This window comes from Cnephaeus nilssonii, assembly GCF_951640355.1.
Source record: "Cnephaeus nilssonii genome assembly, chromosome: 19".
Classification (NCBI taxonomy): Eukaryota; Metazoa; Chordata; class Mammalia; order Chiroptera; family Vespertilionidae; genus Cnephaeus; species Cnephaeus nilssonii.
In genome coordinates, this window is record NC_137090.1 from 21,467,080 (window position 1) to 21,491,048 (window position 23,969).

General features: G+C 37.1%; 1 protein-coding gene across 1 annotated transcript in view; it reads left to right on the forward strand.

The window, feature by feature from the left end:
• Positions 1 to 23,969, forward strand: part of MED13 (mediator complex subunit 13) — an 89,263-nt gene that overhangs the window by 32,382 nt on the left and 32,912 nt on the right. The window contains exons 9-12 of the mRNA XM_079798274.1: positions 8,945 to 9,628; positions 19,196 to 19,409; positions 20,484 to 20,565; positions 23,844 to 23,965. Of these exons, the coding sequence (XP_079654400.1) occupies positions 8,945 to 9,628; positions 19,196 to 19,409; positions 20,484 to 20,565; positions 23,844 to 23,965 (1,102 nt within the window). The remainder of the gene's footprint in view (positions 1 to 8,944; positions 9,629 to 19,195; positions 19,410 to 20,483; positions 20,566 to 23,843; positions 23,966 to 23,969) is intronic.

Sequence of the window (23,969 nt, forward strand, 5' to 3'; positions counted from 1 at the left end):
TGAAAGCTTGGTTTCATAGACAATAAAGGAGAATTTTATACTTTATTATATATAACATCTATAAGGTAAAAGGCACACACATCTCTTGAGAAGTGTTCATAGGTGGCATTGTGCCTGAGAAATATCTCCCAAGGGTTCTCTTAAAAATGATGATACATACTAGGTACAAATTTCCACACCCTGTTTTATAGTAAATACAGTATAGGGTTTGTGCATTTTCTTATAACATCCCTTTGGGCAAACTGTAGGTGAAATGCTGAAATAAGATTCACAAAGTATGTTTCAGCAAGGGACCAAAACTATACTGTAAAAATACAAACTTAGTAATAGACTGTATTGGCTGGAAGATTGGTAGAAGAATGTATGAACTTGAAATTCTTTAGGCAATTGTATTTATTTTACATACTAGAGGCCCAGTGCATGATTGAATCATGCACGTGTAGGGCCCCCTACACGCTTTCGCTTTTCGCGGTGGAGCTGGGTGCCTGTCCGCTGGTGCACCAGGCCTTTCAGAAGCCTCCGCTCAGCGGAGGCCTGGTGCCGGAGCAGACAGGCACCCAGCTCCCCCGCTTTTGATGATCCGCGGCCGCTGAGGGGGGCTACCCTGCTGTTGAGAGGCGCAGCTGAGGGGGGCTGCCGCGGACACCTGGCTACCCTGCCATTGAGAGGCGCAGCTGGGTGTCCGCGGCAGGCCCCCTCAGCGGCCGCAGATCTGGCCGTTGAGAGGCACAGGGGGTGGGAGTCCCGCCCCCTGCGCCTCTCAACAGCAGGGTAGCCCCCCTCAGTGGCAGCAGATCCGTGCCTCTCAATGGCCGGATAGGCCACCCCGACTCCCGCCCCCCAGCCTCCCGCCGCCCAATTGTGGGCATAGCGGAGTGATGGTAATTTACATGTTACTCTATTATTAGATAGGATTAGGGCCTTTGATGAAATTAGGTTACTAGAGGCATTAACATTATATTACCTAGCCCTGGCCAGTGTGGCTCAGTTGGCTGAGTGTTTCCTCATGCACCGACAGGTCACTGGTTCGATTTCTGGTCAGGGCACATAACCAGGTTGCAGGTTCGATCCCTGGTTGGGGTGCCTACGGAACGCAACCGATCGTTATTTCCTTCTCCCTCGCCTTTCCTCTCTCTCTCAAATCTATTTTTAGAAAAACATTATTTTGCCTGAAGTTTATTTTATTCTACAATTAAAGGTAGATCATATGCTTTTGCAAGCAAGTAAAGAAATAATGGCATTAACACCCCTAATCAGGACTTGTGAGCAAATAGTTGGCCACCCTTTTTGTCATGGATATGAGCCAAAGCAATTGGAGTGCCTTGCCTGCTAAGGTTAGGGCCAAGATTTTTCTTACATTAGTTCTGTTTGATTGAATTCAGTGAACAGACAAGTATTTTGGTATGTTTTTCCATAGATTAAATATTCTTACACAGATTCTTGGGATTAGAAACTGTATAATTTAATTTTAAAGTCTGGCAACTTTTTTGAAAACTTGCCTCTGTTGTTGATAGATTGGAATAAAAATATGAATACATTAGCTCCTGTTCAACAGTTTAAGAGAATTAAAAACCACACCCATCTAAGGGGAAACAAACCTAGTCTTGAAATGCAAGGTTCCATGACATTATTTGTCTGAGATCAGGAGTCAGCAAACAGTGATCTATTAGCTAAATTTGGCTCACTGCCTGTTTTGGTATGGCCTGTGAGCTGAAAATTACTTTTACATTTTTAAATAGTTGAATAAAATTTAAAGGAGAATATTTTGTAACGTGAAAATTATGCAAAATTTAAATTTTAGTGTTCATAAATAAGGATTTATTGGAACAGAGCCACATCCGTTCATTTACATATTAACTGACTGCTTTCACAGAGTTGAGTAATTGCAACACAGACTGTATGGCCCCTCCGAGCCTAAAATATTTACCATCTGGTCCTTTATAGAATAAGTTTGCCAACTCCTGGTCTAAGACTAATTAATATAATGCTTAAATGAAATTAGGCTTTTCTTTTCTTGTATTTATAGGCATTTTTATTAAGCAACTCTTTTTTTAGTTTCTCACCTAGACTGTGCTTTATTCTTTTTTAAAGATGTGGTTTTAAGTATATTTGTCTAAAATGGTCTTGGAGGAAGACATTCAAAATGCATGTTCGTAAACATAAGTTTAAGTTTAAATTCTTGGTCTCTAAGCTGAACCTTTTATATTTAAACACTTTTGCTATCTCTCATATTTTCAGAAATTTTTCTAAGACATATAGAAATTGGATATAATGAAATTTGTATAACTTTTATAGGTGACTTGCTTTGGTAAATTGATCCCTCTAGTAAATACAATGTTTCTGATCATTTACCTTTTTCTGCTATTGCATTTTATACTATAGGTTTCCCCTTTGCTCCCTTCAAATATGGTTTTCTTATTTAGTTCTTAAATAAGACTTAAAAGACTTGAGGCCACCCTATATGTGTATCCTCTCCTGCCATGGAATATAGGAAGTAGGGCACACATTGATAACTGACTATTCTAGTCAAACCTTTGGCTTTCAAATCTTTCCTATGTCTCTTCTAGCTATATTGAAGATAATTATATTTCCTAGCTCCCTTGCCTTTTACATGTATTTTTTTTCCAGCTTTATTGAGATATAATTGATAACATTGTATACATTTAAGGTATACAACATGATGTTTTGATTAGGCTCATTTGCTTTCTGAATTTGGCTAATGGGAGGCACTAACAGAAGATTGGTTGATCAAAGGGGGGAAAAACTAAGGTGTTTTCCCAGCCCGTTTTGAGCCAACTCCATTAGCAGCTTTGTGTGCCTCTAAAAACAGTCCCTTCTTCCAAGGTCCCAGTTACCACTGAGCAGGTCCTGCTGTGGTTCTAATACCATATTAAACTTCTGTGATATAATGAGGCTACTTTATCTTCAGTCCTAGAAGTCACAGAAGCTCCTGGTTGTTACTAGTCTATAGGTTGTCTCACTTTTCTCTCTTTTTTTTGTAACTAATTCTCTATAGTAAATTTCCTCTGTATGAAAGATAGGACTGATGGACCCTGACTAATATGTTGGCTTCTCTTAGAAATCTATTTGAAAAAATTGCATAGTTATATAGCATCTTACATAAGTATATGTAATTTTAAGGAATTTAAATTATACAAATAAAGCTGAAGTTCCCCTGATCCCACTCTCTCTTCCCAAATTTTACTGCCTTTTTCTAGAAGTGAGTATTTGCCAATTAGGCATTATTCTTCCATACTTTTCTGTAATTGTGTGTATATGTGTTTTTTCACCCAACACAAATATAATACTGATGTATTGGCATCTTTTTTTTTTTTTTTTTCATTTAAGGTGTCTTAGCTCTGTCCATTCTAGTTACTTGTAGATCTGCCTTATTAATTTAAAAAACTTTTTGGTATTCTACTGAATCAAAGTACCATAGTGTATTTAATCATTTAGGTTTGATGGATACATAGGTTGTTTCCAAAGGCTTTTGTTTGTGTTTACTTTAAAAATATATATACTTTGGTGACCATCAGTTATTTATTAGGCTTTCTTTGAACACTTATTCTGTGATAGGAGATGTCCAAGGCTCAGGATATACTAGTAAACAAGGCTTTCACTATTATGAAGCCTACACCATAATGGGAATGGGGCAGATAATTTGTTTTAAAAGAATTCTTAATCCTTTAAAATTTTAAGAACGATGAGTGCTAGGAAGGAAATAAAACAAGGTGGGTGATGTGATAGTTGTGGGCAAGGGTGTTATTTAAACACTTCTTGTGACTTCCAAAATTTTACAAATTTTATTGCATATAAGAGTGCTGTTTTTTCTTATGCTTTCACTGTTCTGAGAGCTGTCCTTAAATTTATTTTCTTGCCACTGCAGTAAGTGGAAAGCATAAAATTGTTTTAATTGGTATTTTTCAGTTATTAGTGGGATTTAGTATTGTACATTTATTGATATTAGGCTTTAGTCCAGTGGAATGTTCATAAGAAAATTAGCACTTAGAAGGCTATATTAATAGAAAGCAAGACAATAAATTTCAAGTGTTAACAGTAAATAAAATGCAAGGACTTAACAGGAAAAAAGAATGTAAAGAGATTAGTATATAGTCTGAATTAATAGTTTCTTACCCTTATAAAAGGGCAAGTAAACGAATGACTGCTTTTTTTTTTTTTTTAATCTGTATTTTTATTGATTTCAGAGAGGAAGGGAGAGGGAAAGAAAGATAGAAACATCAATGATGAGAGAGAATAATTGATTGGCCGCCTCCTGCATGCCCCACACTGGGGATCGAGCCTGCAACCTGGGCATGTGCCCTGGCCAGGAATCGAACCCTGATCTCCTGGTTCATAGGTTGACACTCAACCACTGAGCCGCGCCAGCCGGGATTTAAAGCAAATCTTAAATGTCGTCATTTCATTCCTACTTCAGTATGCAACTCTGAAAATGTTAACATTTTCTCATATAACTATGGTTCCATTATCACACCTAATAAAAGGAGGAACTCTTATTCTCTTGGCATGATCTGCTACTCTCTACAAAGTTGTCTCAGAAATGTCTTATTGGTTTATTTGTCTAGGATCCAAATGAGGAGTATGTATTTGGTTGTATACATCTAGGTCTCTCTTGTCATTTCCTACCTCCTTTTTATGAGATTGACTTGGTTGGAGGAACTACGTCAGTTGTCCTATATGTAGTCTGTCCCACATTCTGAATTTCTCAACTGGCCATGTGTTTTAACTTGTTCTTTTAGTGTTATTTAACTTTATTTATTCCTTGTATTTCTGTAAATGGAAGATAGCTCTAGAGCTGTGCTGTTCAATGCTAGTAGCTAATATTAGTAACCATTTGTGGCTATTTAAATTTAAAATAATTAGATTTAAAAATTAAAAATTCAGTCCCTCAATTGCACTGGCCACATTTCAAGTTCTCAGTAGCCACATACAAAGCATTTCCATCATCACAGAAAGTTCTGTTGGACCATGCTTGATCTAGAGGCTTGATTAGAGATTTAGGTTTGTTATTTTTGGCGAGAATACTTAATAGATGGTTCTGTGTTGTTTTGTATTGTGTCACATCAGAAGAGACACATGTCTGGTTGTCCCACTTTTAATATTAAGATTGAGAAGGTGGTCCTGGCTTGTGTGGCTCAGAGGTTAGAGCCTCAGTCCACACACCAAAGGGTCATGGGTTTGATTCCTGGTCAAGGGCACATACTTGGATTTCCCAGCCCTGGTTGGGGTGCTTGCCTGAGGTCTATGTGAGAGAGATACATAGATGTTTCTCTTTTTCTCTCTCTCCCTGAGAAGGTGGTGATCAGCCTGACCCCTCAATTGTAAAGTTTCTAATCATGTTTACTATGAATAAAGACAGTTTTTCTTCCTTTGAGATCTCTAATCTTTTTCTTGACTTACTGTATTGGCTGAAACTTTCAATAAAATTGTTGAATAGAAATGTTAAGAATTAATATTCTTGTCCTGGCTCAATTAGTTGGAGCATTTTCCCGTACACCAAAAGGTTGGGGGTTTAATTACAGGTCAGGGTACATACCTCGGTTGCAGGTTTGAACCCCAGTCAGGGCAAGTATGGGAGGCAACCGATTGATGTTTCCCTCTGTTCCTTTCTTTCTCTCCCTCCTTCCTCTTTGTCTCAAATTAATAAACATATGATGGGTGAGGATTAAAAAAAAAGTTAATATTCTTGTTTTGTTCCCAGTCTTAGGGAGAAATAAAAGAATGATATTAGATGTAGCTTTTCTCATAGGTGTCCTTGATCAGATTAAGTTCTATTCCTTGCTTGCTCAATCTTTTTTTTTTAAATGAATATGTGTTGAATTTTGTCCTATGTTTTCCTATGTGTATTGAAATAATTATATGGTTTTCTCTTTCATTCTGCTAATGTGATAATATTGACTTTTATCTTTTGAAGTTATACCTTACACTTGGGGCCTAGTGCACGAATTAGTGTACCTTGAAAGGAACTGTGGGCCGTGAGGCTGAGGGGTGGGTCTCGGCCCATTCTCCACACCCCCACCTGGCCCCTCCCACCAGGGCCCTGATCCTCTGTTTGCCAGCAGCCCAGCTGTCGCCACCACTGCCTCCATGTGCTGACAGCACAGGCCCTCTCACATCCGCAGACCGCACAGAGCGGCACCAGCAGCGATGCGAGTGGGGCCAGCACCAGCAGCGGGTGGGAGCGGTGGCTGCAGCCCCAATCGCCCCTCAGGAGCAGGGGGAGGTAGAGAAGCCTGCAAGGGTGATTAGGACTGGCAGCCACCGCTTGCACCAGCTGATGGCGCCAAGTGATCGGGACTGGTGCCAGGCACGGGTAGTGGGTGCGAGCTGCAGCTCTGGCACTGGCTGTGGGTGCAAGCAGGGCTGGCGCGAGCAGTGGGTACGAACAGCGGCTGCGGTGCCGGCAGCAGGTGGGAGCGCCGGGTGGGACCATGGCGCACAGGAGCAAAGAATTTTCAGTAATACTGAATGCCTTAAAATCTATATTCCTCCACATTTTCCTAGTTTTTTTATTTAAGAGGCTTGCCCCGATGACAGCGACCAGCGCCCCCCCACCTTGGTCTGGCACCCTCGCTCACCTACTCCACCATCCGGCCGCAGCCAATGCCCACCATGTTCCGCACTTGCCCTCTGGTGGTCAGCGCACGTCATAGCAAACAGTTGTTCCACCATTTGGTCTATTTGCATATTAGTCTTTTATTATTTAGGAACTAGAAGCCCGATGCACGAAGATTCGTGCCAGAATGGGCCTTCCTTTCCCCGCCTTCGCTCTGGCCGGAGCCGCCTTTCCGCCTTCCTACGCTGCTCAGAGGCCCAGGACGGCCGGGGGCCTGTGTATGCAGATTAACCCACCATCTTTGTTGGGTTAATTTGCATACTCCTAATTGTTTGTTGGGTTAATTTGCATACTCACTCCTGATTGGCTGGTGGGCATCGTGAAGGTATGGTCAATTAGCATGTTACACTTTTACTAGGTAGATATGATTATAGGACAGATCCCATTTGGTCATGATATGTTATCCTTTTCTATATTAACTAGAGGCCCGGTGCCCGAATTCGTGCACCAGTGGGGTCCCTCGGCCTGGCCTGTGGGATCGGGCTGAAACTGATTCTCTGACATCCCCCGAGGGGTCCCAGATTGCGAGAGGGTGCAGGCCAGGCTGAAGGACCCCACCAGTGCATGATTGGGGCCGGGGAGGGAACGGGAGGTTGGCCAGCTGGGAAGGGATCGTGGGAGGGCTCCAGGGTGTGTCTGGCCCATCTCACTCAGTCCCAATTGGTCAGACCCCAGCAGCAAGCAAACCTACTGGTCAGAGCATCTGCCCCCTTGTGCTCAGTGCACGTCATAGTGATTGGTTGACCGGTCGACTGCCCCCTGGTGGTCAGTGCACATCATAGCGAGTAGTTGAGCGGCCTTAGCATATCATTAGCATATTACGTTTTGATTGGTTGGACAACCAGACTACCGGACACTTAGCCATATTAGGCTTTTGTTATATAGGATGACTGCCAATATTTTGTTAATGATTCATATCTGTGTTCTTGAGAGATACTGTTTTGTGATTTCTTACTTTTATAATGTCTTTGATTTTGGTATGAGGGTAGTGGTATATTTCTCCTGTGATCTTTTGACATAACTATACTTTTCCTTGGTAACTTTTCAGGTTTTTCCCTCCTCTCATTCACAAAAAGGTGCATGGGAGGGGTTTATACAAAAGGGTGTCTCAGCACATTCCCTTAATAGAGAGGGTTCTTAAAAAGAAAAAAAAGTGCCTGTCACTGCTTTTTAATAACTTTCTGGTTAACTCTGATATAACAAAACGATTAATATAATAAATTTTAAAAGCAAACTAAAACGACCTAATAAATACTGAATGCTTTAAAATCTATATTCATCCACATTTTCCTAGTTCTTTTTATTTAAAAAATATTTTTTTTGTTAATCCTCTAGGATATTTTATTTATTCATTTTCTTTTAGAAAGAGTGGAAGGGAGGAAGGTGCAGGGGAGAGAGATAGACAGGCAGGCAGACAAACAGACAGGCATCAATGTGAGAGAGACACATAGATTGGTTGCTTCCTACATGCGCCCTGACTTTAGCCGGGGCTCAAACCTGGTACGTGCCCTTGATTAGAATCGAACCTGAGACCCTTAGGTCCATGCTCTAATCACAGCCAAACAGGCCAGGGCTAAAACATATTTTTATATACATCAATATCAGTTGACCTTGAAATCTCAAAAGTGCACAGTATTTTTGCTACACTGAAAGAAATATTAAACTGAACAAAATTAGTAGATTTTTAGATATATAGTTTTTAAGTTCTTCAGTTTAGAAATGTTTCACAGTATGAAGAAAATTTTCTTTTAGGAATTTTCTCTTTTTCCAGTCAGCTGATTCTTTCTATAGTGGTAAGCTTTGAGAGAAGAAAAGTTGGTATAATGTGGGGCCCATTAATCAGTCAATTTTAGCACTATCCAGACTGTTCTAACTTCAGTTCAGTAGAATATGTTTTCTAGCCAGTTACTGTAGAATTGTAGAGGATGACTGAGCTCAGCTAAGCCATTAATTTATAAGTACTAACTGAAATATCAGGTACATTCATAAATGAATAAATTTCAGAACCTTTTTTATTTTTATATCTTAAGTAGAATCTTTGTTTATTCAGATACTAAGATATTTAGATTATATAAGGCAAACCATCTTTGACTATCTGGTCACATAGCTGTTAAATGAGCATGAGAGAATTGACTTTTATGACTCTGCATGCTCTTTGTTTTAGGTCACTGGACAAAGTATTTTTCCCATGTAAATTTCATATCATTTTACTTTAGGATTATATGTGAAAAACAAATATCTGAAGTGTTTAGTGTTAACTTGTATATTTGATATAATGTGATACTATAAATATTAAACCTTTCTTTTCAGGCACAAAAATCTTAAACAAAGAAATTCTGGACAACAAGGACAGGCATTATCTTTAAGTCAACAACAACAAGTACTTGCCAAGCACAAGACCAATGAAAAGCAAGAAAAGAGTGAAAAACCACAGAAACGCCCCCTGACTCCTTTTCACCATCGTGTATCTATTAGTGATGATGTTGTCATGGACACAGATTCAGCCAGCCAAAGACTTGTGATATCTGCTCCAGACAGTCAAGTGAGATTTTCAAACATCCGAACTAATGATGTAGCAAAGACTTCTCAGATGCATGGCACTGAAATGGCAAATTCACCTCAACCACCCCCACTTAGTCCCCACCCATGTGATGTGGCTGATGAAGGAGTGACTAAAACACCTTCAACTCCTCAAAGTCAACATTTTTATCAAATGCCAACACCGGATCCCTTGGTTCCTTCTAAACTAATGGAAGATAGGATAGACAGTTTATCCCAGGCTTTCCCAGCTCAATTCCAGGAAGCTGTAGAACCTACAATATATGTTGGTGCAGCAGTAAATTTGGAAGAAGATGAAGCTAATATAGTCTGGAAGTATTACAAGGTCCCAAAGAAAAAAGATGTAGAATTTTTACCACCTCAACTTCCAAGTGATAAATTCAAGGATGATCCAGTTGGACCTTTTGGACAGGAAAGTGTAACATCAGTTACAGAGTATGTATTTTTTTTAATAGTCACTATTATAATCTAAGGGTGGAAAAATGATGTAAGTTCTTAATATTAGGACTCCAGAATTGGTTTCAGGGTAGGATTTTCAATAATAAATCCTTTGAGTATTATTTTTACTATGTTCTGTCCAAAGGGAACCTCTTTATTATAAAATCCTTTAATCACAAAAAAGTGGAGAAAATATTAACATTTATCCATCAACCAACTTAAAGATTTAAGTTGTTAGATCAACCAGCTTAAGGATTTTTCATATAATTAGAACTCTTATGTACTGTCTTTCTTCCTCCATTCTTCCTCCCGTTTCCTGAATTTGGTAGTTTTTATTTCTATATGTGTTTTTGTACATGTAGCTCTACTTAATTCATTTTAATTGCTCTATAATATTTCTTTGTTTTGAATTTGCCATCTATTCTCTTCAAGATGGATATGTTAGTTATTTTCAGAATTACAAAGGATGTAGCAGTGAACTTTATGTATACATTTCCTTGTACACTTGTATAAAAATTTCTCTAGGAATACATTTTAAAGTGAAATTGCTGGTCCTTGGGATATTTCCATATTTAAGAATTGTTGCCAGATTGCTTTTTCAAATTATACCAGTTTACACTCTCATCAACCAGCAGAATATGAGAATGGCTATTTTTTACATTTCCCTCAGTATTTGGTATTATGACACTTACACTTTGGCTAATCTGTATTCAGAATGACATCTTATTGTTTTAATATGTGTTTTCCAGATTTCTAGTGAAGTTAAGCATTATTTAAAATGTTTATTGGATATTTAGGTTACCTCTTCTGTGAATTACCTGTACCTCATATTTCTTAGTCCATTCCACTGATGTATTCTTCGCATATTCTGGCTACTAATCTTATATTAGTTAGATGTGCTACAGAACATTCCTCCGTTCTATGTTTAGCCTTCTTTGTCCACTTTGTATTTGACATATCTTGGGCAGAAGTAGACTTTTTTTTCAGGTCTCCCTTTATTTTTATAGTTGTTCTAATTACACTTGTCTGTCCCATAAGTCTTTTGGATTTTTATCTGTAGATTTTTTGAAATTGCTCAAGAATATGTGTAGGTATAGTGATCTTTTGTTTAGTTCTTACACTGGGCATTTGAGGAGGGTTGGTTCAATTTGAAGTCTTTCTTCTTTTTTTAGTCTTGCCACTGGAAAGGTCTCTTTTTCTTGGATTTTCTCTCAGTTCCCCTCCCCCTCCCCACTTTCTGTGGAACCTTTATAATTCAGATATTGAATAATTTCTATATTTTCTATCATTTTCTAGCTTTTTGCCCTCTATATTTTGAAGGGATTTCTCCTAGCCCTTTCTTGAAGTTGTAATATTTATTTTTCATGTGTTCCCCCCTCCCCACTCCACTTTTTTGTTAATAGCATCCTCTTCTTGTTTAATGCCCTGTAATTTTTTCCCCGTTAGAATTACCTGCCTTATTTTGGTCGTCTTCTTTATCATTGCTCTCATATATCTTATGTTTATTGTTTCTTCACATTTTAGAATGAGGGCATAGAGATGCTGATCGAAAATTTTGTGTATATATGCAGAGCCTTGTTAATTGGCAGGCCTTGCTTATTCATTCAGTAAGTATTTTAGTGTATACTGTGTATCAGTTCCGGACACTTTGCTTTATGATAATGGAGTAAGGGATGTTTTGGAAGGGAGGTCTTGTACCTAAAATTCCAGAATGAAGAGGATGCCAGATCTTAGATCTTCACCACGTAGTTTATTCATTTTTCTTCCTTTTTTAATATATTTTTATTAGGAATTTCAGAGAGGATAGAAACATCAATGATGACAGAGAATCATTGATCTGCCTCCTGCATGCCTCATATTGGGGATTGAGCTTACAACCCAACCTAGGCATGTGCCTGGTGGGGAATTGAACTGCAACCTCGTGGTTCATAGATCTATGCTCAGCCACTGAGCCTTGCCAGCTGGGCTCATTTTTCTCATAAGATGAACCTTTCTTATTCCTCCATTTTCAGCTCTTAGTTTTAATTTCTGTCTAGAGATATAAATCCAGATTTTCTCTGGTTGTCTGGGCAGTTTGGCTCTACTGTTTACATAGTTTGCCCATAGCCTCTTATACATTCTTGGGCGCGAACTCTCTCTGCTGTGTTATATTAATTTTTGAGCTTCACTGAAACTAAGTAAAATGTCTGTTCCACTTATAGTCTCATCTTATTTATCCCTACTGCTAGAAAAAAATACCTTGATTATTATTTCAGTAGACAAACCTGTGTGCTTTGTCACTTTGTAGTTTTTTTCTTTTTTGTTATTTTTGTGTTTTTCATCTAGCACTTTGAATCTTAAAAGTTTTCTAGTATAATTTTTTAAAAGTTAAAATTAATCTGTATTTGAAATTGAGCAACTTCAGGATACCCTTATGATCATGGAAGACAGCTAGCTGATTTAATTTTAGTAGTTAGTCACCAGGTCTCATGAAAGCAAATGATGGCTTGGAAACAAGCCTGAAAAGTTCTTAAATTATCTGTGCTGAATGAATATAAAAGTCTAAGCTAGCCTCAACTCTTGTCTGAAACTACTGTTTGTCTTCTTATTTCTGTACTTCTTTACATTTATTTTGTACACAGCAGAGTGATCGTTGTAAGTTAAATATTACATTACTCATTTGCTTAAAACCTTTCAGTAGTTTTCCTTTATATGTGGAATGAAATCCAAACTCTTTTTCCTTATTTGTAAGATTCTACACAGTGACCTGCCTAGCTAGTTCTTCATTTTTACTACTCTCCTATTTGCTTTCCGATTTAGCCACACCAGCTTTCTTGCCATGCCTTTCAAAAGCCAAGTTCATTTCTTATGGCCTTCAGAATTGCATTATAGACCGGGGGGCGGGGGGGGGGGGGGGGCGGGGAAGAGACTTGGAGAACAGCTTTCTTATTAAGTCCTGCTCAAAAGTTACCTTTTCAGGAGGTATTTCCCTGACATTCTATCTAAACTATGACCTCTGCTCACTCCCCAGATCACTGCCTATTCTGTACAATTTTCATTTTCTCCCTATATGTAGCATTATCTGAAATTATATTACGCATTTTCTAATGGTCTTTTCCCTATTAGAATGTAAGCTCTATGAGGGCAAGGATTGTGTCTGGTTTAGTGTGTGTTTCTCCAGCCTAAATAAATACACACACACTAGAGCAATCTTAGGTACCTGGTAGACAATCAACAAAAGTTTGAATGAGTGAAATGACAGTATGGCCATCGATTACTTTAAGATTTTAAAATTTCTTTTTCTTCTAGGTTATATTATTTAGTATATGTTAAAATGTAGTGGCATGAATATTTTCAGCTTTAAAAACTTTAAAGAGTGAGGGCACATTATATTTATAAATTCCAAGAATTCTATCCATACTGTATTAGCCAAATAAGTGTATTGGCTGCTTGTGTGCATGGGCATCTATAAGTGAAATGAAGGTCTCTGAGAAGTTAATACAGCTTAACCTTAGAATCTGTTTTGAAATTCCTTGGCATTTTTCTCACTGAATAAGAATGAGAAGCATAATGTAGAACAGTAGCTCGCAGAATAGAATGGTATAAATTAAGGGAAAAACATGCTTCTACTTGTTCCTAGTCACCATTTTTTCTGCCTCATAAAAAGAAAGAAAAGATTGAATAAAAGGTTTTTTTAAATTCTATGTCTCATGTGAGTATTGTTTTGGTTATACTACTAAAATATGTTTTATGCCATGATTCACTTTTAGATAGAATCCTTGTTTTTGTATTGTTGTAGCAGATTAGAATATGGTAAATATCACAAGAAATCAACCATCAGAAGCTTAGCTGCTATATGAACTTAGAAACATTTATGGAATATAATATTCTATACTTGGTGGGTTAGAAGTTTTTTGATTTTTTTTTAAAAACATTTGTTACTTACTGATTTTTAGAAAGAGGGGACGGGAGAGGGGGAGAGAGAAACATCGATTTGTTATTCCACTTATTTATGCATTCATTTGTTGACTCATGTATGTGCCCTGACCAGGGATTGAACCTGCAACCTAAGTGTATCGGCATATGCAGCTCTAACCAACTGAGCTACTCAGCCAGGGCAGAAGTTTTTTATTTTATGTTTTAATTATCTGAATGAATCTGCCATTTTCCTAAAGTTATTCTATGGAAGTAGTTCTCAGTTGGGACAATTTCTTATCCCCACCCACTCATACCCCCAGGTGACATTTGGCAATGTCTGGGAACATTTTTGGTTGTCACACTGGTGGTGTATTACTGGCATCTGGTAGTAGGGGCCAATGCTGTTGCTAAGTATTCTACAGCGTATAGGAGAGTCCCCCACAACAAAGAATTATCTAGCCTAAATGTTAATAGTATTGAGGTGCTTCCATGTCATGAATAACTTATTAGAGAACTTTGAACTCTAGAATAAGTTATTAAATTAGGTAGGTCAAAAATGTTTATTGATTAGTTTCACTACAGAGATTCTCCCCATACTATTTTGGTCTGTCTTCCCCTTCCCACAAACTACTACAGTAAAATACCGATATTGTCTTCAGTGCTTGCATTATGTTAAAACAAAAGTTTTTTTCCCCATAGTTAAAAGTATCTTTTTGGGCCCTGGCTGGTGTGGTTTAGTTGGTTGACCATTGTCCCATGTACCAGAAGGTCGCCTGGTTCGATTCCTGGTCAGGGCACTTGCCAGGTTGTGGGCTCCATCCCCAGTAGGGGGTGTGCAGGAAGCAGCCAATCAATGTTTCTCCCTTCCTCTATCTCTAAAATCAATAAAAATGTATTTAAAAATAAATAAAATGTAAAAGTGTCATGTTGGAATAACTATTTCAGGTGCCTGCTAATATATTACTTGAGATAGGATTTTATGAGAATCAGCATCTCCTTATAGATATGGCAAAGCCAGTTGATAAAATTGGATGTTTGTCATTAAAAATCTATGAATTATGATTATGCTTTCTTGATGGCATTTAAATAACCTTAAATTCTTTATAGAAGCATTCCATTGATGTAATATCACTTTTATTTTCTTTTTTTAAAATATATTTTATTGATTTTTTACAGAGAGGAAGAGAGAAGGATAGAGAGTTAGAAACATCGATGAGAGAGAAACATCGATCAGCTGCCTCTTGCACACCCCCTACTGGGGATGTGCCCTTGACCAAGGTACATGCCCTTGACCAGAATCGAACCTGGGACCCTTGAGTCCGCAGGCCGACGCTCTATCCACTGAGCCAAACCGGTTTCGGCAATGTAATATCACTTTTCTAGTCATAGAGTTATCTATTCAGAAGCCCAGTTTATTTTATATAAATAAACTTTGAATATTCATATTATCTATTATAAATTTCTATTATCTATTTCTATATTTTGAGTTTTGAAAGTGTATTTAAATGAATAGCAGTTAATTTTAATGAAGTTAAGAGGGTTGTTGCAACTCTTACACTCTTTCTTTTTAGGAAGATTATCTTCCCTTTTAAATTTATATTCCTCAAAGATATACTTTATCAGTTTTGAAAAACTGAAGTTTCTCTAATATGCAAGATGCTATAAAGCACAGTTGGGGTATAAAATAAATTTAGTCCTGGCTGTAAATGAAATTGTAGTATAATGGACAGTAACATTAAGTTATTTGATAGAGGTATATATAAAATACAGTAGCAATACAGAGCCAGAGTGGGAATAATTTAATTCCATTTATAGAGATTCAGAAGTATTATGCAGTTTGGTATGGATAGCCTATAGGGTGCTGCTTAGTAGTTTGGTGTGTCATGAAAAATGAGACTTGGAGTTTCTCTACTAGTTAATGATAGCATCTATTCCAGAATAGTGGCTTAAGACCTTATAAGTTTTAAAGGTAACATAATTTCTGACAAAAAAAACAATTACAGTTGTTTTTTAATATCTTTATTCAAGGTTTAGTACTAGTTTTAGTAGAATTTGTGCTGACTTAAAATAGTCTACTAATTCAGAGGGAAACCTTTCTAAACCCTGAACAAAGAAAGAACTGTACTTGGGCATAGTTCTTACCATGTCTTGTTTGGTAGTAAGGCTGCATCAGGATATCTTAACATAATGTTCGTCAATAGAACTAGCTCCTATGTTGTATTAGTGATACACTAGATTTATATTGTATGTGTATAATTATAGAATGCATTATTTGATTGCTAAAAGATAGTTTCTAATTATTTTGTTTCATAGAAGTCAATGATGAAATAAACTTGTTTTGATTTACTGTAGTCTAAATCTTTTCTTTTAATTAAGTCTTCCTAATTTAATATCTTAATGCATTAAAGCTATATTTTTGACAGGTAGCTTGACTCAGATAAAGAATTGATTCTGAATATTGGAGATGGTACTGGAAAAGGTACCACTAAAAAAATAAAATGACTTTTGAGATTTATTATAAATTAATTTGTGCCTAAACATTTCCTTCTGTGGCTTATTTCCTTCTATAATTGTTAATCCTAAAATATTGTCATACCTTGTCCAGAAGAATTTTTATTGAATAAGACATAAAAACATGTGCTGCTATAAGCCATGCTAAATTCTCTACATTTTAGGATAGTGTGTTACTGTTGTCTTAGTAAAAGGAAGGAGATAAAATTAATGAACAATATAAAAGCAATTTCAATTTGCTTTGGACTTTGCAAAGCTTCCTGTTCATGGCTGTATTTAATCCTCTTCCAGTTTGGCTGTATTTAGCTATATATCTGATTGAAATTATATCTGTAGTTTTATATTTGGCTGTATGTGAAAATTTCTTTTAGAAAAGGAGAGGTGTTGTTCTTCACAGAAGTATTTGTATACTATATAATTGGATAGTGACTAAATGATAACTTGATTTTTTAATCGGGCATCTCTTAAAAGTCACAATTTTTATATCTATTATTAAATATAGGAGGATATGTAATGTAAATAATTTACATTTTAAATCTATTGTGATTTGGTACTCTTGATATTACTGATTACATTTAAATTATTTGCATATCCCACTGTCTGTGAGAACCAATTCAATAAAATAAGAAAAAGTTGTCTTTAGGTATTGCATTTGGTTTACTCATTTTTATTTTTAGTAGAGCCCTGTGCAGTAGGATTGGTCCTTTTAATGTCGCTGCACACTAGTTTAACAACTACCTATGTAAACAGTGTGGCAGTTTTTAATGCTTCTGCCAGAGGGCACTTATATGAAAAACTGTTTTACCTCTAGACAGAATAGTAGTGTCTTTCAGGGTGGTGGTGGTGGTGGTGGAGGGGTGTTTTTATACCTTTTCCCTATGAATAGTTATTTGAGTATGCATACTTAAAATCTTTCCAGTCCTAACTCTGTGACCTTAGCAAACCATTTCCATAATTTCTACATCAAAGTCAGAGAGCATACCCTGCATTTCCTTCCATATGAGGTCTTTTAAGTACTAAATAAGAAAATACATGTCAATTAGATAGAAATACTGTCTTGAAAAGATTTATGTTAGTATCTGATAGATAATTCAGCAAACAATTTTTTAGGATCTAATACAGTGAAGTACAAAGTAACTCTTAAGAAATAAATATTCACTCATAGAACGATTCTAATGATTAATTGTAAAGCATATCTGCCATGACAGTTGTGTTATAGTACTATGTTGCCATGGAAGAAAATTTTTATAGACTTGGAATTTGTGGGGGGAAATCAGGGGCATATTGGAAATAACAATGACATTTTCTAAATGAACTATCAAATATCATATCAGTTATTCTATTGGCTCTATTTTAACCTTAGTTTGTAGTATATAGAGTGTTTATAGTGCTGGATGTTGGTGAATAAGTTAGTAAAATGTGGTAGCTCATGTCAAAGAATTTGTAAGCTAGAAAATACCTTCATGGCTCCCAAATCTTACCTCTCGTAACAATTTTTTATCTTAATACTCAGGACAGATAGGCAGTGGCAGCAATATCACTTTCTAACAAATAAAGATGCTTTACTTCAAAATTTAGAATTATTAATGCAAACACAACTTCTGTGGCTTCTAGAATTCATATATTTATTTAGCAAATATTTATTGAGCACCTATTACATGCCAGGCATTTGGGATAATTAAGTGGACAAAGAAAGCTCCCCGGGATTTAGGAGCTTATATTCTAGTGGGAGTGACAGTCAACTATAAACATAAGTAAATTATAGTATGTTAAAAGTAAGTGCCATGGAGGGAAAAAGGAGCAGGCTAAGGGTGGTGCGTATTGAGGTTTAAATAAGATCTAAGCAGGCAGTTGGGCATATTGCAGGTTTAAATAAGATCTCCTAGAAAAAGTGATATTTCAACAAAGGCTTGAAGGAAGGTGTAGTTGGCCAGGTGGATATTTGGAGGAAGAATGTTCCAAACAAAGAAAATAGCCGGGAGTATGTCTGGCCTGTTTAAGGAACATCAAGGAAGCGAATGGAAGCAGAATGAGTGAGAGAGGGAGTAGAATAGAAGATGAAGTTGGAGAGAAAAAGAGGACAAAGATCATGCAGGATTTTACAGGGATTTTGGTTTTTACTCAGAGGAAAATAGTCATTGCAGGATTTTGAGCATGATTTGACTTAGAAGCCTGGCTGCCACTGTTCTGGCAGCATGGGAATCTCAGCTTTGCAAGCCATAGAGAACATGAATTTGGGAGTCTAAAAGGGTCTTAACAAGCCAAAAATGAATCATTCTGTATTCACACTCACCAAGCACCCTGGTGTTCAGAGATATAAAACTGATGCCTTCCAGGGTTCTGTGGTGCAGGTCAGCTTGTTGTATCTTCCCTCTCTTAGCCTTAGGGTTTAGTTTTCTCAATTCTGTTATTTCCCACTAGTTCTCATCTTTCCAACTTCACTGTTGTTCTGTCATCCTTCGTCATTTTATTGATTATTTTAGGAGAGTGCAGAGAAATATGCTTATCTGTCTCCATGTGGAACCAGAAGACTGAGACTATAAAAACTGATTTTTCCAATGTCATTAGAAAAACACCTCTGAAGTACTTGCTCTGAAACTTCTTCACCTGCTATTGTAAAACATCTTGCCAGAATTAACAATCTAATAATGTTATTTTCATGAAACACAAATCAGGCCTTTACAATTTTTTAACTTAAAATATATCTACTATGGCAATAGGAAAAGGATAATCACTTCGTTGTGTAAATGTATAAATTGTGTAAGTAAAGTCTTGTCTCATTATATACCCCATAATTTGAGAGTGCCTGTCCTGGAATAGGTTAGATTTAAAAGTTCCTTTAAGTGAATGGATTTGGTCAGGTTAATGTGCTTGAGAACTTGGGAACTGAGTGGATTGCCAAAAAACATATTTTGGTGAAAACAACATAAGGATAGGAGACTTGAATTTTAGCTCCATTTCTTTATTGCTAAATATGAGATGTCAATAGATCACATAATCTTTCTATGCCTCAATTTCTTCATTTGTAAAAGGAAGGCTTGCAGGTTAGATCACCTCTAACTGTAAAAACTTTATAATAGTGAAGTTGTTTTGGAAGTTTTTTGTGCTTTTATGGAGAATAAATATAATTAATTTTCTAATTTTTCTTAAATGCAGGTTAATGGTGCAATGTAAGAAACCTTTAAAAGTTTCTGATGAATTAGTACAGCGATATCAAATTAAAAATCAGTATCTTTCAGCAATAGTATCTGATGCAGAAAAAGAACCTAAAATTGATCCATATGCATTTGTTGAAGGAGATGAGGAATTTCTTTTTCCTGATAAGAAAGATAGACAAAATAATGAGAGAGAAGCTGGGAAAAAACAAAAGGTAAGATAAATCAAAGTATATACCAAAGCGTCTCTGATGACTTGTAGCACTGCATATAGTACATACCTCTCATTTTTTTCTTTTAAAATAGAATAGATTCATCATTTTAACTTAGAAAAACATTTTTAAAAATAGGTAAATCAGGCACCTATTTTAAATTACAGCTGCCTTCTGTCATGAAAAGATCTTTTTTGTTAGTTATAAAAGTTTTTGGATTGGAGAAGGAGAACTTTAACTTACTAAAATCAGGACATTTAGGTAGATGAACTATTTTAATACTGAGTTAAAATATGCCATCAGTGAATTAATCAGTTTTCAAAAATACAATAGAATACATATCACTGAGTTTATAAAATACATTTTTTTAAATATGTGAGTCAAGAACTTACAGTGTCCCTAAAAGTAAAATGTTATATTAATAAAGTATAGGACATAGAAATATTTATTTGATTAAAAGGTTAAATATCAAATATTTGAGGATCTTTTAAGCACAAGTTAACCCTGCTATATATGTCTTTTGCCTTAAATACAAAATACAAAAATTAAAAGTGTAAAATTATGAAAAGAATTCAGTTATCTGTTTAATACAATAATATGTTTACTATGTGCTAGGTACTTGAAATTTTGTCTTTTTGTAAATATGAAAACCGTAGTGGCTGGGAAGGCTGTAGATACTATATAAAGAATATGGACTTTGTTACGTTATTTCTTTTTATTAAATTTATTAGGGTGACATTAGTTAATAATATAGGTTTTAGGGGTACAGTTCTATAATACATCATATGTTTATTGTATTGTGTGTTCACTCCACCCTAAGTTAAGTTTCCTTTCATCACCAGAACATGGGCTTTGGAGTTTGACAGTTCCCACAACTTATCAGCCATATTTACCTTGGTTATCTTTAGAACTGTTTTTTGTTTGTAAGATGGGCATACTACTTACTTATCATATAGGTTAATTGTGAGAATTAGTAATAATGTCTGCAGAATACCTAGCAGAATGCTTGAAACTGTTTTCTGGATTTTGTTATTGGTAAATGATATACTTCAGCCTAATATGTAATATTGTTTGCAGGTAGAAGATGGGTCATCTAGTGTAACAGTGTTATCACATGAAGAAGATGCTATGTCATTATTTAGTCCCTCTATCAAGCAAGGTAAAACTTCGGTTTCAGAATCAAAATATTGCATTCCAGGACTGTTACTACAAACTACAGTTGACCCTTGAAGAGTGTTGGGATTGGGGTGCTGATACTCTGATTCCACATAGTCAAAAATCCTCATATAACTTGACTCCTCAAAAATTTAGTAATATCCAACTATTGACTGGAACCCTTATTGATTACATACACAGTCTGTTAACATATATTTTGTAATATGTATTTTATACTATACTAGAGGCCTGGTGCACGAATTCGTGCACAGGTGTGGGGTCCCTCAGCCTTTGTGGCTATCGGGGCCAATCGAGGCCCATCTCACCTAGTCCAGGGCTGATCGAGCCGGCCACCCAGGTGGAGGGACTGCGGGAGGTTGGATGGCAGCGGGAGGTTGGCTGTGGGAGCTTAGGCTTTTATATATATATATATATATATATATATATATATATATATATATATATATATATATATATATATATATATATATATATATAGACCAGAGGCCCAGTGCACGAAATTTGTGCATGGGGATGTGTGTCCCTTAGCTCACTGCACCCTCTCCAATCTGGGACCCTTCAAGGGATGTCCGAGTGCCCTCTCACAATCCAGGACTGCTGGCTCCCAACTGCTCGCCTGCCTGCCTTCCTGATTGCCCCTAACCGCTTCTGCCTGCCATCCTGATCACCCCCTAACCACTCCCCTGCCAGCCTGATTGATGCCTAACTGCTCCCCTGCCAGCCTGATTGCCCCTAACTGCCCTCCCCTGCAGGCCTGGTCTCCCCCAACTGCTCTCCCCTGCAGGCCTGGTCGCCCCCAACTTCCCTCCTCTGCCGGCCTGGTCACCCCTAACTGCCCTCCCCTACAGGCTTGATCGCCCCCAACTGCCCTTCCTTGCAGGCCTGGTCCCTCCCAACTGCCCTCCCCTGCTGGCCTGATTGCCCACAACTGCCCTCCCTTGCAGGCTTGGTCCCTCCCAACTGCCCTCCCCTGCTGGCCATCTTGTGGTGGCTATCTTGTGTCCACATGGGGGCAGCCATCTTGTGTGTTGGAGTGACAGTCAATTTGGATATTACTCTTTCATTAGATGGGATAGAGGCCTGGTGCATGGTGGGGGCCGGCTGGTTTGCCCTGAAGGGTGTCCCGGATCAGGGTGGGGGTTCCCTTGGGGCACGTGGGGTGGCCTGGGCGAGGGGCCTGTGGTGGTTTGCAGGTCGGCCATGCCCCCCGGCGACCCAAGCGGAGGCCCTGGTATCTGGGATTTATTTATCTTCTATAATTGAGACTTTGTAGCCTTGAGCAGAGGCCAGGGCAGGCTTGGCTTCCTCCATCGCCAGGGAAACCTAAGCCTCCTGCTCTCTCTGTGGCTGCAGCCATTTTTGTTGGGATTTATTTATCTTCTATAATTGAAACTTTGTAGCTTTGAGCAGAGGCCAGGGCTGGCCAGAGTGGGTGGGAAGCTTGGCTTTCTCTATTACCAGGGAAACCCAAGCCTCCTGCTCGCTCCGTGGCCATAGCCATGTTGGTTGGGTTAATTTGCATACTCGCTCCTGATTGGCTGGTGAGCATGGCTTGTGGGCGTAGCGGAGGTATGGTCATTTTGCATGTTTCTCTTTTCTTAGTGTAGATTCTTACAATATAGTAATCAAAAGTAAAGAAAATGTAATTAAAATCATAAGGAAGAGAAAACACATTTACAGTATTGTACTGTATTTATATCAGTACTGGCATTCATACTGTCTTACATGATATGAAACACTAGATAGTATGCATATTACTAGCACTAGACATCAAAAATGAAAAGATAATGTGAAAAGTTGATATTTATTTATAGGTATAATGATTTATTCATTGGTAATGAAAAGGCAGCAATATGACTGCTTTACGGTAAGCCTAGTATAATCGACATATTTACTGAAAAAAATCTGCTTTTAAGTAGACCGGCTCAGTTCAGACCCGTGTTGTTCAAGAGTCAACTCTAATCTGAAATTGTTGGACTTCTATTCTTTTTTGCGAAATTCTTATGTTTCTTAGAAAGGGATGGATTTCTGTGATATGGGATATCTTAAAATGATGGATCATTGTTTATATTGCACAGGGAGAAGCAAGTTCAGATGATAGAAATTGTGTTTTGAATTGTTAGAACTTCTTTCCTTTTTTACAAATAAAAATATTTCTTATCTGTAAAATAAGATTGGATGAGATCATTGCCTAAGGTCCCTCTTAGATCTAAAAGCTCAATTAATAAGTTAGGCTTTGTGTGACCAAAAATAGAAATAAGAAAAAACTCTACCCAAATAAGGAAGAGAGGGTCTTTCAGAAAAAAAAAAAATTTAGTGGTTGATGGTAGATAGCTGAATGAAATTTGGGTTCTTTGGCCTGTTTACCTACTCTGGGATATAAGGAATGTGTTATTTCCTTTTTGTGCGTGTGGTGTGGCTTTCTCAAAATGTGAACCATCTACCACATTTTGGAGCATCTTTTGAGGTGAAGATTGGAAATCTTGGTTTTTAAAAACCTAGATAATTTTGACATACTCTAAACTTTTAGAACTATTGCTCTAGTGAGTCTTTATAATTGACATGCAGGGACACATGGAAAATGACTTTAATCTTTCTGAAAATGAGGGCTTTTCAAGTCATTAGACATCCTAAGGATGTTTTGGAAGGTTATATACCAAACTGCAAATTGTGGTGTTTTTTCCTTGTGTGGGAATATAAGAGGATTTTAACTTCTATTTGTATTTGCAGTTCTTTTTAAATAATATATTTTTCCCCTCTAAAACTGGGCGGGGGGGGGGGGGTAAAGGGGGGGATAAAATTCTAGAACTGAAATGAAGCTTACTTAAGAGGTAATATTTATTTAGTATTTAAGTGCCTGGCACTGGGCAAAGTGCTTTACCTACAATCTCTCACATTTAATTTTTGCAGTTGCTGAGGCACAGAGAGGTTAATTCAGTTGCCCAGGGTCATACTCTTATTGTTGGAGTTGGAATTCTGATTAACAGTCTTTCTGACTTGAGCTGGAGCACTTAATCTTTGTACTCTGCTTCCTTTACATTCAGGAAGATAGAAAAATAAAATTGTGTGTGTGTTTAATTCTATTCTAATAGAATTGTTTACATTTTTATGTGAAAAAAATTATAGATTTTAAACAAATCACAACTTTTTATTTGTATTATACCCTTATAAATGTAAAGTAATATATCTAGCTTAAATAAGTAGAATAATACTTATTTGGTAGTAGTATAATTTGTTTATTTTCTTGATTGACAAATGTAGATGCTCTACGTCCTACTAGTCATGCTCGTCCTCCTTCAACCAGTTTAATTTATGACTCAGACCTGGCTGTCTCATATACTGACCTCGATAATCTCTTCAATTCTGATGAAGATGAACTAACAGTGA